At 46.6% G+C, this 18,276-nt stretch overlaps 1 protein-coding gene across 1 annotated transcript in view; it reads right to left on the bottom strand.

Annotated features, from left to right (window-relative positions):
- The window catches only part of LOC119390889 (cytochrome P450 3A8-like), a 67,856-nt gene extending 51,160 nt beyond the window's left edge, over window positions 1-16,696 (bottom strand). Inside the window, exons 1-2 of the mRNA XM_037658593.2 lie at window positions 16,622-16,696; window positions 1,440-1,632 (exon numbers count right to left, since the gene is read on the bottom strand). Coding sequence (XP_037514521.1) covers window positions 1,440-1,619 — 180 coding nt within the window. The 5' untranslated portion in view covers window positions 1,620-1,632; window positions 16,622-16,696. The remainder of the gene's footprint in view (window positions 1-1,439; window positions 1,633-16,621) is intronic.
- Window positions 16,697-18,276: the final 1,580 nt, after the last annotated feature.

Raw genomic sequence — 18,276 nt, 5'->3', positions numbered from 1 at the left:
AAGACAACGGAAGTGACGAGCCCGCTGAGCGAAACTGCGCACGTGTAACGCGGGCCGTCTCACTCACCAAACAATCACAGCTTATCACCCTCGAGCTAACGCGGCAGCGAACTCAGCGGCAGCTTGAAACCGGCAATACCAGCAATTGCACTGTCACGGCCGCTGAATGAAAAAAAAAACGCTTTCCATCAAACGGCCATGGCACTGCATTCGCTGCGCCGACTTATTCAGTGCAGCCGAGTTCGTCGTCGCGGCTCGTGTTTTGCTGCCATGGCACTGCAAAGCGTGCCAATTATTATTACGTTTGGATTCAGAGAGCTACGTGATATAGATAGTTTCTTCCGAGGAGCTAATCTGAAGAAGGGCAGGGAACTCCTCGAAGCGGGTCACGTTCACGGCGTCGTGGAAGAGGTGTTGCTCGGCAGATCAACAATCACGGGCAAATGCAACCCCAGAAAAAAAAACATCTATTTACAAAACTCACTTTTGTCGTCGAACAAGTGCGATCCACGGTTCACGCCGATTCCGTTCATATTCTCTAAATGGAAACCGGTAAAAACGCGTGCCCAGAGAATTCCTGTAGGGGTTATTGCACCCAACAACGCAGCAATTATTCCTGGAGTTTGGCATTCCTACGAACAGCGGAACCGGCACAAAACGAACTGCCCGCGTACGAACTTCGCGCTGTCACAGCGGGAGCGTGGAGCGAGCAGGGGTGCAATCGCGGAGCGATGTTGTATGCTATATTATTCTTATCGTCCACCACCTGCGGCTGACTGATCGCGTTGATAACGCGGACGTACCGTCGCTCTGGTCACTAGCCAAGCGCGAGAAGCACGAAAAGTGTAGTCATCGTAAAAGGCATAGTTCCTCGACTTCACCCCATTGCGAGCGCGTCAGAGCATCCCGCCAAATCTGCGCTTCTTGCCGCTAGGGACGCCGAGCGGAGTTACGTCTGCACGGAGCCTATAGCAGCTTCATCCTTGTCTAACCAGCTTTTGCTTTTCTTTAACTTATGGCCGTGTAACCCTTGAAACGCTTCCGTCATACCAGTCTTATGGACCACATTTAAGGTCACTCTTTGGTATATTATACTGTTTAATACTAACGACAACTAATTGCTTTGCCGTAGCGGCAGCGCACAGGACGACGCATACACAAGTAAAGAAAGGACGGAACAAAGGCTGGCCCTTTTGTGTATTTGCTATGAGAATGTTATGATGCTTCATGTCCACGTATTCATCACGCCATTCGAAGATACTTGATATCAGTTTCTTAATGGAGATCCCACCGTGCAATAAAGGAGGCGAAACAAAAGATGTTTCTATAGCGAATGTTGTTTCGTTGCTGTGCTGTCCTTCTGTGCTTGCGTTCTGCGTGACATAAGAACAGAAGGGACAATAGACTAATTAGGGACAAGACAAACATATGAGTCATACCTGTAGCCTATCTTTCCTAAGCTGCTTCCAGTTTCCGAAGAGAATGCCGGGCACGGGTCCAGGAATCCCGTACCTTTGAAATAGACGTTGATGGTATCTTCTCTTGATCACCCAGGTAATGCACAGAGCAACCACAGCCGATAGCAGCGCTGCGGTCACACCGAACGCACCTGTCTCCATGGCGAATAATCACCTGCCAGATGACAAAGATGCACCCTCACATTAGCTGAACGTCTTTTTTTATCGATAATATATTACGGTAATCATCGCTATTCCTTGATCGCCTACATCTTTACTCTCAGCGCTAAGTAAGCAACCACCGCCTCAGTCAGACTTCAAGGGATGCTTTAGTACGTTAGTAAACTCATTGACTGACAGTCCGCAAACAATAAAAAATTAATGAACGACAAGAAAGTCTGAACAGTGAAGAGCACACCGTCTTGCGCAGTGACAGAACGCATGGTCTAAAGCGGTGTACCACGAATCAAACTATACGCAAGTGTGTTTTATGCAAACATCCTGTGTGTGTGCGTGCGTGTATGTGTGTTTTACTAACGTAAAAAGTTGTGTATTGCATAGTAATGCCAATTACTTCGCCAGGACAGCTGCATTGCAAATATTGCCTTACCGTGGTCTCTCATTTTCCAAGCAGGCGACGACTGTACAGAGCTGAATCATCAATAGTTTTTTGCAGTAAGCAATTTGAACTGCGCAAGCGTATTCACAACGAGAAGAGAAAGAAGGAATACAAGAAAGGCAGGGAGGTCGAGCGAAAATGCGTGCTGAATGGTTCGAATAAATATTATGACGTTTAAGGAGTCTACCTGCGCTCTTCTTCAAAGTTACACCTCCAAGTATTCCCAAACCTCGCGACACAAATGAGTTTTCGCTGTTCTGCGAAGAATCTGGTACGCGTTGGCTGCAGTTCTTTGGTAGATATGCCGTTTGATTTAACGAAGAGCGTTACGGCTACGTTCCATTTTACAATATACACTAACCGCTAACATCGTTATTTTAGTGTTCTCACTTTTAGTTGTTTTGCAATATTTGTGTATATAATAGCAAGAATGTGTGCATGGTGGACGAGCTTGCTTGCATGTATGGGTCATTGTACTTGTTTGGAAAGGAACCCTGGACATGTCCTGCGTTTTCTAGAATAAAATACATAGGCTATCATATACTATGTACCGATAGCTACATATAGATCAGAATCACGCCTTCTGCTTCAGTATTCACGGAGCATTCACGGACCATTTACGGAGCATTCAGTATTCACGGAGCATTCGGCAGAGGGCTCATGAATAGTGAAAGACAAACAGGTGGAATGATTACCGGTCCAGACTGTCAGCAGGGCTGGGCAAAGATACTTCGAAATTGTATCGCGATACGATACAAGATACTCGGGCAAAAAGTATTTGAGATACAGATACAAGATACTCGCGGAATAATTGTATCCGATACGATACTTCTCAATTGTATCTTAAGATACTTCGATACATTTGCAAATTTGCTGTTATAGATCTCTATAATGAAGCAGCAAAGGCCTATGTAGAAATGTGTTTACTTGAAGAAAATTTCTTAACTGCTACCAGCTTTGTTTAATTTTAACAAAATACTTGTTTGTTTACAAGATACAAACTTTCTTGCTCAAGGCGTATTAGTATCATTTCTAAACGACTTATTGGGATTTGTTTGGCTGCTTAACAAGACAGCTCTTTAACTGCTGCGCTGTTGTTTTTGCTTCACACTTCTGCAGTTTATTGATGTCGCTGCCCTACTTGGCGACCACCTAGCTGGTTACCATCTACTTGCAAGCGCCTCCGCACGATGGCGCAAATACCGCTGTGCAGTCTCACCTTGTTCGCAAGCGTATTGTTTTCGTAATATCGCATCCACCGACAGGTGTACAGCAGCAACAACGTTGGTAGCGGTATTGTTTGTGACGCGTCGTGTAAAGACGATGAACTACATAGTCGGCGCTCACAATTGATTGAGGACATAAAACTGCAGTGATTTTTCATATTTTACTTATCTGCTGGTGTAACGCGTTCGTTAGCAACGTATTCACTGACGTGCAATATTTTACCATTTGTTCTCTGAGAGAACTTGAGCCGCCAGGAAACGTCTCAGACGTATTCTAGCGGCACAAAACGCCGCAGGTTTTCACTGCTATTTACACTATTGCCACTTCTAGCTCTGCTTACGTGCGGATTTGTAACAATAAGAAAACTTTAAGGAGACCTAAAAAAGGAAAACGAATATGTTTAAGTCAAACAGCAAGGTAGTTCCGTATTAAACAATCAAAGAGAATAAGTATACCGTTTGTTTCACGTAAGTAGAACCCAATATTCAAAAAACAAGTGGTTAACCGCCGCTGAATGAAACCAAAAGTATTTGGTTTGCCGTTATGTGGCACTCGTTATGGTATGTTTTGTACTAAGCTTAACTGGTTAATTAAATAAGGTCAATTATGCGACATTCCGACGTTTTTAATATTCACTTTAGGGCAAACTGCGCTTCGACACATCGTAGAGCGAATTTAAAAACGACCGACCCAACTTTTTTCGTAGCGTACACTCTGCGTGGTGAATATTTTCGGGCTTTTAGAGAAAGACCGCGAAATATGAAATAAAACCACGTTCGCAGACAGTTAAAAAATAAAAATAAAGCAGAAAACGTATTTTAGCAGCAGGGCAAAAGACGTAGTACAATAAACAGACGGGCGAAAAACTATGCAGAGGACTAGGTAATGTATGGGACGCAAACGGAAGACAGCAAAGAAAGCACTTGTACTAAAATCAAATTATCATTAAAAGAACTTCTTGAATAATTTAGCATGAAGAACAAAGATACAGTACGTCAAAGTATTTCCTGTTACGTAAATGCTTGTTCTATTGCATCTAACGTCAGCACCGATATTGGGACGGTTGTTAGAATCTCCTTTGCATGTAAGTCGATCTGATCGTACTATGCAAGTCAAGCTTGCATCCAGAAGATGTTTCAAATCGCTGATGCGTGAAAGACGCGAGACGCCAAGCGGCCCCATTCTTGCATTCTTGAGACATTGCAATGAAGCATCACGCAAGACAACCTTCGATGGCGACAGTATAGCGGCATCAGAATTTGTGCAAAAGACTCCGCACGCATTGGAGTACGCAGCAGGGTGCAGGGTCTATGAACAAGTGTCATGACATCAACACAACTAAAAAGAAAGAAAACATCTAGAAAAAAAGGTAGGCTGCGCGTAGACGTTCGCACGCTTGTTTTTGTCGCGATGGCTCAAGCGCCATCACGTGACTCTGCTCCACCAATAGGGACTCTTAAACATCATCACCTGCGCTCGCTGGAGCGCTCTGGCGGAAATATACAAGGATGTTACTGTCGTTAGTTTTATTCAGGTGGCTTAGTGGCAGCAATATCAGCTTGAGAACCGGAATTCCGGTCGACGTTTATTGTTTCGCATGGTGGTGTTTCTATAGCAGTATCTTGTATCTTAAGATACACGATACATTATTGAATGTATCGGAAATACAGATACAGATATTCGTTTTGCAAGACGTATCGCGATACAGATACAAGATACCCAAAGAGTATCTAAGATAGTATCGAAGATACATGTATCTTCGATACTGCCCAGCACTGACTGTCAGGCTATTCTCGCCTGCAAATGACATCTAAACCAACTGAACAACAAGGCCGTTAGTGCTGAAAAAATGCAAAGACTGTTTATCGTAGTTAGAAGGACTGCTGTTTCGTAATCACTGTATTTATTTACACAAACGGCGCATAGATGATCCTGCTATATTACTCAAGGAAATATATTAACGCGAAAGCGGTAAACGGCTCGCTTCGCAGAAATTCCGCTGTCGGTGTCGGCATTGGTGTCGGCGTCGTTGGTTGTCAGCAAAAAATCATCATCTTGTCCGTGACCGTAAACTCGAGAAAGATGCAAATAAAATAAATAATAAAAAATCTTCAGGTTCGAGTGAGAATCGAACCCTGCGTGGCAGTCAGGTGTACTACCACAGAGCTGTCATATTGCTTGAAACGGTTTCTCAAAAAAAAAAAACTATATAAATGTCATGTGGTGGAAGCAATCCTAACGCACGTAATACCGCGCGGCAGAAGCGTAGAATCGCGCCAGGCGTCAAAACATGGCAATTGCGCAACAAGTGGGTGCTTTAATTAGGCCCGTTCATTTCAAAGTGCTTCGACATATTTAATCATCATCAGCTGCAAAATCATCAACAAAGTGAGCAGCTGCGTAGGTTCGCGTGTTCTCTTACACACGCGTAGTGGCCCACTCGCTGATTCGCAAAAGGAAGAATCATGGCGCAGTGGGCACTTAACAACTGTACTTGCAGTAGGCATTCTAGGATAGTCTAAAACGGCCAATGTTACGCTCACAGTCCTTGATTTCCTTACGACACGATGGAAGCATGCATCGAGAACCGAAGCTTGGCTAGTAATTGAGAAGGCGATGTGCACGGGGCCCGATCACGCTATCGCGTTCTACTCTTGAAGTCGAAGCTCAACCTTCCTCCAAGATTTTTTTTTCGTTTCTCTTTGAGATTGGGGGGGAGTATAGTAGGACTATACGTTCAAAATATACGTGTATCCCTAGGAAAGCGGTGACGTCTGCAGACCTAAATAAGATAATCATGAGAGGTTGCATTCGGTGACCACGTGGCCATTGCTTTAGCATACGCTGGAAACCTTGCCGGCTTCCAGGGATTGCTCTCCATGTGCGGACAGAGGTATGCGCACGAGCGCATTAGCAGGCGCCTGCAAGACTAAGGTGCCAAGCATGGGCAGACGCTTTCCTTCGGACCTTAGTCTTGCAGTAAGAAGGCAATGGGGTGGGGGGGGGGGGGGGCTTATGGTTCTTCAGCCTCTTACCCTCGACCACCACACCGAAATGTTTCGTGCTATTATATACCGCCGATCAAAACGACCAGCTTCCGTGGCAAATCGATAGGATATTGTATACAACGTTTTTAGGCGAAAGCATTAAATGTTTATGTTTGAAGGTCGCGTGGGGTCCAATGCAAATGGTTAGATAAAGAATGGAACGCGCCAACTACACGTGTACTTCGTTCATTTCGTCTTTGTGGCATTCACCCGCCGTGGTTGTCTAGTGGTTATGGTGCTCGACTGCTGACTTGAAGCTGGCGGGATCGAATGGCGGCCGCATTGCAATGGAGGCGAAATGCTAGAGGCCGGTGTACTTAGATTCAGGTGCACATTAAAGAACACGGTTGTCGAAATTTGCGGAGCCCGCCATTACAGCGGCCCTCATACCATTTATGCTTTTGGGACGTGAAACCCCAGCAATTATTATTATTAGTCTTTGCCGCGCTCGCGTGAGTACAAAAAAGCACGAATTCGGGGGATGCTTAGAACTTTCTAAGAATGTGAAGGCAAAAGCCTGTTCAGACCTTCTGTTGATGCGCTGTTGAACTTCCTGCTGGTGCGCTGAACATTACGATGAACGGCAACTACTGATGAAGGCACATGTATCAATTTGGCGTATCACAAACGGGAATGTGTAAAAGCGATGTACTACGTTTCATCTTACTCCCGAGATGATAAGCCAATTCTTGTGAGTGGAGCGATAGAGCTCCGGCTTAGAGTTGGGGGAGTTGGTGTGTTCACATCTGCTGTGAATCAAGTGGACAATGACATGTCGTTGATAGTGGATGTGGAATGTCTCAGTACTGTTGTGATTGAATCTGCACTGGGAGAGTGGGATCTCATAGAATGAGAGTAAAAGATATTGCAAAACCCAGCGCCACTTGGTACCAGCGTCCAGTGCCATGCCTGATTATGGGCCCAGCGTCGCGCTGGATACTGGGCCGCTGGAGCGGCGTTTTACTGGGAGGCGCTGGGTACTCAAGCGCAAAACGGCTCTACTGCGCGGTGCCTACGTTCCCTGCATAAATGTATTAGTAAAGAAAGTCATATAGAAAGCATTAGTGCAATAAAAAAAGAAAAAAAAAGCAGTATGAAAAGAAAAGCTCCACGACGAGGATTCGAACTCGCGACCTCTTAATCTCCAAGCGAGTACTCTACCACTGCGCCACGCTGAAACACGTTGCCGTCGCTGTAAAAGGGCTAGTGAACACAGTAAGACAGCGTTTCGTTTCATATTTCGGTGTGTGTATTCAAGGGAGACGCGATCTTCCTTTCCAAATCACGCTTGCGTCTTCATTAGACACAAACCAAGGGTGGCCGGCAACGAATGAGAGAGAGAGAAGAAACTTTATTAGCACTTGGCCGGCAGTTTGGTCTTGGTGGCCTCAGATGGCGGCGCTGAGTCCCTGAACTCGGGCGGCATCTTCGGCCTGCCGGACGGCCCAGAGCTGGTCGTTGAGCTCCGAGCTTCTGAGCGCCGCCTCCCAGCGGCGGCGTCGCCGACGGAGAAGGTCCCCCGCGGCTCCCGCAGCCGGGACGGCGGCGGGAACGAGTGAGCCCGAGGCTTCCTGTTGCCTGGTATTGGCAGCAGCCATAGGCGCATCGCGAACGGCGGGCGTTTCTCGACTGTTGTTGCCGGCGCATTCCCAGAGCATGTGGCGTAGCGTTGCTCTGTGCCCGCATGTTTTACATAGAAATGCCCAAAATGGGAAGAGCGCTAGGTTTCTTTAAGAATTCCCGTTTTAACTCCGAAAAACATCAAATGGATCGAGGAACAGGGTAGAGTTTGACGGCTGTTACTGCCGATTTTTAACAGCCGTTTCTCGCCCTTGCTAATGATGAACATGTACAGAAGCTTTATGATGACTCGTTCGATAAACACGTGCCTACATGAATTCATACTGAGTAGGTTTCTCGCGCGAGCGACGATATTACTGCGGGGCGGGCGTGCCTGTATTCTGACTTGCAGTTCTATCGATACCTACAACTGTAAAACCGCTCCGCAAAAACCAATAGAATTAGTTGAAAAAAGATGCCGGTGTGTTAGTTCACTAACGCGTTCCAGTTGACAGGTATGTGTTCTGACGTATGAGTCAGAGAAGTACCGGCGAGTGCGGCCGGCTGCTTTGGGTGCGCCTGCGCTTGTTGCTGAAAGCGCGTCGCATCGATGGTCGTCGCTCCTTGTGCGGACACCGTACACAAGAAAAAATGGTTAATTTAGGTTAACGGATGTCCATACTATACAGTAAATCTTGCACGTTGGAATTGCGTATACTTAAACCAAGAAGCGCCGGTGGCATGTAGACGGACTCGGCCAGTACGCTAGGCCTAACACTCGCTGGGAGCCGCACTGGGTAGGACTAGAGTCACTGTATATGCTACCTTTAGGTAGCAGAGTTGCGCATAGGTCCGGCTAGCAACCACAGCTATGCGGTGAAGTCGCACTTCGTTTTTGCAGGCGACATGCCTACCGTGTCGCCGATTAACCTGTCTGGCGTGTCGAAGACCGGCGATAAACATTGGCTGTCGATGGCTAGTGTTAATTCAGTTCGCTGCAGCGGCGGCGTCGACAAATAAAAAAAATTGGCCCAAGCGGCAGCTTCTCCGCAATGCATGGTTGCTAGCGGCGTTGGAAGACAGATGCGCAACTCTGCTACCTAAAGGTAGCATATACAGTAACTCTAGGTAGGACCGATCTCGGCGCAGATGAGTTGCGATGGTTGAAGTTTCTGCATTTTAGCCTCCAAACCTGTTTAACTGTTACCTAACGTATAGCTGAAGTACGTGGAAGTGCAAGAATTGCACGAGATGCGTTTCCGGTGTGGCGATATCGAACGACGGCTGTTTTTCTGGCCTCCGTTGAGAGAGGTCGCGAAGCCAGCGCTCATTTACTTCTTGCCAAGTGCACGGCGATGTAACGATTTGCTCTGCATGTTCAGGCCAACGCTTCCAGGCTTATAAACATTACAATATGACGTCATTACCGACACACATCACGGATGCAAAACTGATATATATATATATATATGAGCGGCATGCACAAAATGTGTATTCATTACTGCTACGTACGTGCTCCGCAAAAATTATCGACGTTATTGGCACTGCATGAATAAAAAAAGCGTGGTGGAAAGCAGAATGATCAGTGTTGGCTGCTTTTGGTTATTAACATACCTTTCTCCACATTCGACAGGGAAACAATAAAAGTGACCGTGATTTCACATATATATCATAACACGTATATCATGAAAATAGTGCGCATTTCCTGGTCTTTTTCTGGCAAGCTAGAATTTGTGACACATGTTTGGGACCCGTTAGGACAGTATCTGTCGGTACCATCGAATCAGACATTCGATATTCAACGATACCAAAGTATTGCGCCGCGCACGATACTGAAAGCAGCGCGCGGCACTGGCAGAACAGTGCAGGCTCCAGTATGTGCTAGCGCACGCCAGTGAGAATTCCAGCGTCTGCAGCGCTTCCCAGTGAGCGCCAGCATCACAGCGGCAAAGCCAGTGGCTATACCAGTGCGACCCAGCGCTTTCACAGTGCTTTCACCGGAGTCCCAGTGAATTCGAGCGTGTACCAGTGTTCCCAGTGTGGTCCAGCGCCAAGGAACGTACTGGTATCACGCTGGGGGTACTGGAACGGCGCTGGTTTTTGCAATAGGGGAAGCAGCCCAGCTGGCTATTGGTCCGAGAACACAGCAACTTAGTGAAGAGAAAGTGGTTTCAGAGCTTACACACACACACACACACACACACACACACACACACACACACACACACACACACACACACACACACACACACACACACACACACACACACACACACACACACACACACACGCACGCACATACACGCACGCACGCGCGCGCGCGCGCGCACACACACACACACACACACACACACACACACACACACACACACACACACACACGCACACACACTTAATTGCACGTGATCGTCGTATACAGCATCGGTTACACAGGACTCTGGCTGAAGACAACGTTAGCGATATTTGAAAGTTCCGCAAACTGCGATATAACAGTTCATAAATATCAGCAGAATGCTTATAATCGTCAATGGGAAGCTTCTCGCAAGCCTAACAGAAAGTTTAACTAAATTTCAACACAATGTATGAAAGAAATACCGCGGCAAGGTTTCACAGGAAATCAGAACTAAGTTGAACGCAAAGTTCAACAGCACATCAGCAGAGCGTTCGTCATAAATTACAGCACGTCAGCAGAAAATTCAAAAGCAGACCAACAAAAGGCCCGAGCAGGCTTTCGACTTCACATTCTGGGAATGTGCGAAGCATCCGCAGATTTCTTTTTTTTTTCATGCTCTAAAGGGCATTTTGGCGCAAGAATTATCACTTTGGGCTGGCTATGGTTGACACGCCCGTGCACCCCGAGCCACGCAAACCAGCAATAATGAGCTCTGGGATTTGACGTGCCAAAAGTAGTACATGATTACGAGGGACGCCACAGTGGAGGTCTCCGGAACGTTCGATGACCTGGGGTTCTTTCACGTACGCCTGATCACTAGACCAGCGGTTCTCAGCCATGGATGTTTCGGGGACCCCTTGTGGAGCTTTGGAAGTGATAAGGGACCACTTCCAGTGACAAAAAAAAAGGAGGAGGGGGGGAAGGCTGTTAAAATTACGCAACATGTGGCGTGGAATAGGTGCCTTTTATTTCTCCCTGGCAAAGAATCATCAAACTTTAATGCACTTTAACATCACTTTAATGCAAAAGTGCTATGCGGTGAAGCATACCAAAAAATCAGAAAGGGCCGCTGTCACGGGACGTTGTGTGTCTTCAAAAAACGCGTTTCTTTTTTTTACGAAGATGGGTTTCGCGGTCCCCCAGAAATTGCTTCGCGGACCGCCTGGGGTCCGCAGACTCCCATTTGAGGATGGAAAGTCCTTTATTGAAAAAGAGGGAGGCGCATAGCCTCTGTGGCGATAAGCGGGACTTTCGAACTATACTAATATTTCACAGTGTCGTAGGATTTGCACTTACTCAAGTCACAATCACTTGTACTGAGGCGGTGTGTGGTCACTACTGTGGTCTATTGGACCCCCTAAACCACTCTGATCAGGCCGCTCTGACTTCCTTATTGCGCGAATACTAACTGCGTGTCCGGGTCCGTAAGCAGCGCTTCCCGATAATTTGTGCACTGCAAAGCCTGTATGGCCATTCGCCCTTTATCAAATGCGGAACATTGCCACAGTAAGTGGTGAAGGTCTGCGCGGCAGCGCAGCCCGCAGGGACGTGCGCACGTAGTGCATTGTGGCTACCGAGGGAGCCATTTGACTTAAGAGCTCATACGGGTTTATCCTGAGGGGTGGGGGCAGAGAAAGATTGGTGAACCCACCTGCGGAAGCAGCAGCGGCGTGTGCCGCCGTATTGCCCCCGGGCACACCCGTATGCCCCGGCGTCCAAATAATTTCTATCGGCCTGTCGGCTTTTTCGTGCCTACGAAGGATGCTTTGAATAGCGGCAGCTGTAGCATCCTCCGAGGCTGGGCGAAATATTTCCGAGTAAGCAGCGTACGAGTCGGTAAAGACACGAAGGGGTTTCTGTATTGTGTATGGGAGGCTTGCATTTGCTCCCCATATGACAAGGAGTTCGGCATGCAGAGGGGTACCGTTCGGGAGCTGGCACCTGTAGGTCCCAGTGTACTCGGTGGTCTGCGCGCAAATCCATGCTATACAAGCTTGGCCATCGGAGAGAGCAGCGTCCGTGTAGATGTCGAATGTATCTAAGCTCGCGTCCCTGAGTTGTCGCGTGGCAAGAACCTGGCGGGCAGTATCATTGTGACGAGATATGGGACGACGGAACCGTGGAGAGGCTGTCGGAGCCTCCCGTGGGGGTAATGACTGATAAGAAGGGGTGCATCATCATGTCGCTGACAATCCCAAGCCAGAAGGCGACGACCTTGCGGCGTGTTTTCCATGCGGATGTGGTGTCGAGAGTGGGCTTCACGGATGAAAGAATCACTGCACTAGGCCATCGTGACGGGTGCCGCGCAAAATCCAAAGCCCCATCACAGCGCGAGGTTTTTATAGTGTGCGTATCGATGGCAAGCGGGATCGTCGCGACACTTCATGGCGGCGGGGTATCTGGCTACGCAGCGCGTGACTATCAAAATTACCTTTCAATTTTTTATGGATAGTGTGTCTGTTTTTAGGTAGTGCAGCTTTTTTATAAAAATGTTCTCACCGTTAGACGCCTGTCCTCTTTGCACATGAACTCTACGTTGAAGCGGAAATATTTTGCCGCACCTAAAGTTATACTGGAATGAGTAAATAACAAAAATTCGTTAAATAGTTTTTCAAGTTATTAAAATGAGGACAATGCTGTATGCGGAAAAATTCCAGGAGGTGAAAATTTATGCCAAGCCAATTTTTGAGAAATTCCGGAAAACACATATCATTTGAGATATTGATAATCGAAATTGAAGGCCCCGCCTGCCTTCACTGACAACCAAAAAAAAAGGTCGTGTCGCAGCAGACTCTGGTCAGGAAAAAAGGAAAGTCTTCTGAAATATACAAGTGGATCGATTACTCATTGCATGTGATGTTTCGTGCTTAACTGATTCTTTCGCACAGTACCCAAGAAAACAGCAATTTCCACGTCTTTCTCCTGTACAAGCGTAACACTAGTGGGCAGCCACTATGGCGATTATTCACGCAGATATGCGAAACATTTGTTTGCGCTTATTTAGAGTTTAAGAAAGAAAGAGGTAAGCACTACACACTAAACGCAAAGAATAAGCGGTACATCTCTGCATTTGAGACACGCCACAGTGGTCTAGTGGTTATGTGCTGGACTGCTGACGCGGAGGTCAGCCGCGGCCGCCGCATTTCGATGGATGTGATAATGTTAGAGGCCCGTGTATACAGGTTTAGGTGGACGTTAAAGACCACCAGATGGTCAATACTTCCAGAGCCCTCCACTACGGCGTCCCCAAGCCGGCAATCTTAGCGCAACTCTTAGGCGCCCGTTCCTGCGTTGAGCGGCATCGCCGTTGGCGTTTCAGGCGCCGGCGAAACCGATAGACCGAACAAGAGCGAGACCGAGCGAACGCGGAGTCTGCCGATATCACGAGCAACGAGCCACTGAACCTCGCTTTCTTCCCCCGTCACGTGCGCTGGCCGCTCGGTCGGAGCTCGTGTGTATGCAGTGCTGGCACATGCACTGCGGCTGACCTAGCTTGTCCTAACGGGGCTGTCAGCGTTTCGCTTGGTGCGCGACGCCAGCAATGAGCAGAGTGGTGTACGTAGCACTCGAGCGCTGGCAGTTTCTATGGCAATAGTTCATGTGGCAATATGTAACGAATGTTACATTGCTACGACTGCGGATAACCAAAGCTTCAAACACAGTTGGCGTAGCCCAAACGCGAAGCTGCGCTCAGAATTCGCATTAGGTAGTATCGTAATCGTCGGTGATTTTTTTTTTCTTACGAGATTCTCTGGCGACGGGCCTTTCTCTGAAATTTGTCGCGTGAATTTTCGGTCTGGCTTAACACAGCAGTCACATTACCTGCGCTGTCAGCGTGATCAGTTTCGATATTGCATCGATCGGTGCCTGGAATTTCGATGACTTATATGTCAAAGTAAGAGTGTTTCTTGGGTTCTTCAAATAATGCATATGCCATAAATTGTTACGAGCTACAATTGTTCCATAAAAATAACTTCCTTCAAGTTAATTAAGGAGTTTTTGTTGATTACTCGCTCCAGTGTAACCTTACGTACGCACAAGTGTTTCCGCCTCGACATAGCGTTCGCGTGTGAAGACGACAGGTATCTGGCTGTCACAGCATTTTTATTAAAAAATTCTGCATCATCGAAAAAAAAAACAGCCTATATAATGCCTTTGGCGCCGCAGGTGAGCTGACGTTTCTGAAATGCTCCGATGGGACGCACCGGAGTTTTTGCCTTCGCCAGATTAGAAGCCATGTCTAGATTATACACATAGACGAGGCTTCCAAGGAGAACACTACATAATAATGCAGCCCTGCGTCATTGCCAAAATTGATTCAGTCCACCAATGACAGTGCTACGTGAACGGCATTTTGATGAAGAAAGTGTGATGAATATATCCGTTGCATGCACGCTTTGGGTAGAATCGTTGGATATCAATTCCTTTTTCTTCGCCTTATAACTATTACCGAGGCGAATACAGCGCGTGAGACGAGTACGAACAGACACAAGAAAAGGCACAGACACAGGCGCTGACTCACAACTTGTTAGTTAGAGTTGTTAGAGTTGTTAGTCAGCGCCTGTGTCTGCGCCTTTTCTTGCGTCTGTTCGTACTGTGCTGTTTTCGCCTCGTTATGAACAACCAACTAGCTCGAAACCTGTTATTCCAGTTTATAACTATTAGAAAACGTTTGCTGACAAGACGCATCTCTCAAGTTCCGCCACCACCAGTTCCTCTCGAACATTACTTGCGTGAACCACGACATTTATGTTCGTCAATCGACATGCATGCTATATGTAATTTTCTTGCGAATGTGATTATGAAATTTGACTTCTAAAGCTTTACGAGTACGTCGGCATGTTCACATTTCTTCTGTTCAACGTAGTGTGATGCGTCTGTAAATCGCCAGAAAACATAAATTATGACCTATAGAAAGTTAAAAACATACAAAAATAAAACCCAGGAAAATTCAACTGCTCCATGTTTTGTCGCATTCTTGTGCGTCCCCATGTTTCGTCTTGCGTTTAGATCTGCATATAGACCGTCAGCCGAGTACGAGCACATAAAAACTTCACTCATAGTCGAGAGAAGTACTATATCGCTGAACCCTAAATAATCCTGCAAACGCAGATACACACGTTTCACAAACGAAAACAACTGATAATTTCTAACTAATGTTGCGGCCGTTGGACTGGCCTTTGTCCTTGGACGCTACCTCAGTTTTTTTCTTTCTTTTTGGTTCTCTTTTTTTGCGAAGGGGCGCAAAGGTACAGGCATGCGCACGGGGGGGGGGGGGGGGGGTCACAAGTATTCGCGTGAAAAGATCACGTTTAGGAGAACAGTGATCTGGGCAAGTTGGTTGGTATTCATCTTAAAAACAGCGCAACGACACGGGGACGAAGAGAGAAACAACGGGACGCTTTCTTTCTTCGACCTCGTGTTGTTGCACTGTTTTCAAGATGAAGACCACGTTTGCAGGTTCTTGTGCAACAGCAGTGAGATGCAATTGGGCAAGTGCATGAAGTACAAAAACTACCACGTGTCATACCCACTTGCACGCAGAGGCGCGCACGAGTCTGCGTGCGTAAATTAGTACTTCGTCTGTATGCGACGCGAGGTGATTCTACAAACACACGCTTAAGCAGATCACCTTGGGTAACACCACAGGGATGTTTTTTTTTAAATAGATGATACATTTGGCACAGATATAATATACCAATGCACCAACTTACCATTTCTGGTTATGTCGAGCAAGCTGTTTATTTATTTATTTATTTATTTATTTATTTATTTATTTATTTATTTATTTATTTATTTATTTATTTATTTATTTAAATATTCCCAATCCAATTTACGGCGTTACAGAATAAATGCCTGATCATGCATCTTGCAAGACTAAAAGCCAGGTATGAGCTATGTCACAGGCAGATTAATCAGGTTTATTTATTTGGCAATGGTCATCGATGCCCCAGACGCGTACGCAATTCTGTTTGCCTATCCGTTAAATCGGTGCGCCCTTCTTCGAGACATTCTTGGGTTCCAGCGTGTGAGTTCTAGGGCCTGCCTGATATTTTCGTCTTTTTGTTTTATTCAGGTAGGGCGCCTTTCTGCTAGAAGGAACAATGGCACACAAAAAAATGAACTGAATTCGGCGGGTTGGTTTCAGTGCCACATAGTTGACCACAAAAATGGCCATGTGCTGTCGAACCCTTTTCATTAGAATTTGTTCTGTTTCCGTTCTTCTGGCATTCCCGTTTTTCTAAGCATTACGTCTACAGCAGATCATTGAGGTTAATGTCATTCAAGGAAAGTAGCAATGTCCGCGTCGCTTTGCAAGGCGGCGACGTGTGATTTCACTGCCTAATAATCTTTTTCTCGAAAAACCTTCTGTGGTTTCGTTGGTGTAACATGGTGCGGCGAGCGTCGCTCTCGACGTTCAGACGATCCCAGAAACACAGGAGCAAGAAGCGCTACATTCGAGCATCGCAGCTCGCCGCTGACAAGCAAGCATACTTCACTGAACATTCCCCATACGTGCGCTTGCAGCTCGGCTTACCGATTGCCGGACCACCTTCAGTAACAGGGACACACGGCCTCGCAGCCGCCACGCACCAGCCGTGCTACTTCATCGCTCCTTTCGTATCCGCAAGGCCTGCCACGCCACGGCTGGCTCGCTTCAGTGTCGGTGCCTCGCCAGTGCGACAGGGACGCCGCATTGAGGGCGCAAAGACCTATCTACTTGGACGTGCAAGGTCCTTTCCGCCTCGCACGGCTCGATGAGAGAGGAGTAGCGATGGCGGGATAAGCCGCGCTGCTGACAGGGACGCGGACGAAGCCCGCTCGACGGGCTGTTTACGTGTGTTCAAGGACTGTTCACGCTTTGGACTGCGGGGACAATATGCCTTCCGAGTCGGCTCCTTCTAGTTTAATGTTAGTTTTCATGCAAGATTGCGTATGAGGGTTTCAGGGTGGACGAAGTTGCCAGAATGAGTCTGAAAGTGGTAACTGGTTGTGGCAGTAGTGATTGTGTCGGAACCAACTAACGATAAGATAAACGCTGCGTGTCTTAACAGCGAGGCTGTTTAAGGCATCGGTAACTTGTGTTCCGTCGTGCAAAACTGCACAGCTGGGTATGCAGCACACGAATACGGTAAGCCCCACTACCGAATAAGCGGTAAGAAGAAGCGGTAAACAAATACTCTGCTCAGCGAAGAGGAGCACGCGAAAAAGAGAGAACGAAAGATATTAAAAAAAGAGATATAACAGCGATAGAAAGAAAGAGAAAAATACAGAGAAATAAAGACATAAAAAGAAACAAAAATAAAAAGACGTAGAAAGAGGGAGAAAGATAGGAAGAAACGTACACGAAAAAGAGATAGAAAAAAAAGCAGAGCAACACAGAAAGAAAAAGAAAGAGAGAAATAAAGAGAAACAAAGAATAGGAGAGAAAGAAGCGGGAAGAGAAACAAAGCAAAGAAAGAGATATAAAGATAGAAAGAGCGAGAAAGAGAAAGAAAGAAGCATATACAAAAACAGATACAAGAAACATAAAGAAAGGGAATACAGCAAAAACACATAAAGTAAAGAGAAACAAGGAAGGCCACCTAGCTGTGCTCTTCCTTCAGGTTTGGCACCACTATAGTGTGACGCTGCCGTAACTCTTTATCTCGTTTTTAAGTATGATTTTTAAAAAGCCGTCAGTGAAAAACAGGCAAAATAAAAAAAACAACTAAGAAACAAATAGGCAATTATAATATGTAGCATATTACGGCCCAGTCTGTGGTTTGGCATATAATAGAAAGAACACACCTGTGTGAAGACGAATTTACAAGCGCCACCACATATTTCTACTTGTATTATTGATAGAGCGATCGCAAACACTTCAGTTGCGTAGTTTCGCTTGGCGCAGGGAGGTATGCGGCTAGGGACGGTTTCGCCAGCTCTTGCAGCGATCTTGTAACACTGCGCCTGCACCCGACGCTCGTCCATTGAAAGCTGCTGTTGTGCGTCGTTTTATTGCGCTCTACTGATCTTGTCTACCGTTGCTTGTCTCCCAACATTGCCCGCGGTTTAATTAATTCTAGTAAAACATCTGCAACTCGGCCATCCCGTGCAAAAATGTATGTAGACAGTCTATAGACTGTCGAAAATGAGTTTAGACAGTCTATAGACTGTCGAAAATGAGTTTAGACAGTCTATAAACTGTTTAAA

This window comes from Rhipicephalus sanguineus, chromosome 4, assembly GCF_013339695.2.
Source record: "Rhipicephalus sanguineus isolate Rsan-2018 chromosome 4, BIME_Rsan_1.4, whole genome shotgun sequence".
NCBI classification, from domain to species: domain Eukaryota; kingdom Metazoa; phylum Arthropoda; class Arachnida; order Ixodida; family Ixodidae; genus Rhipicephalus; species Rhipicephalus sanguineus.
This window is presented reverse-complemented; position numbering and strand designations above follow the sequence as displayed.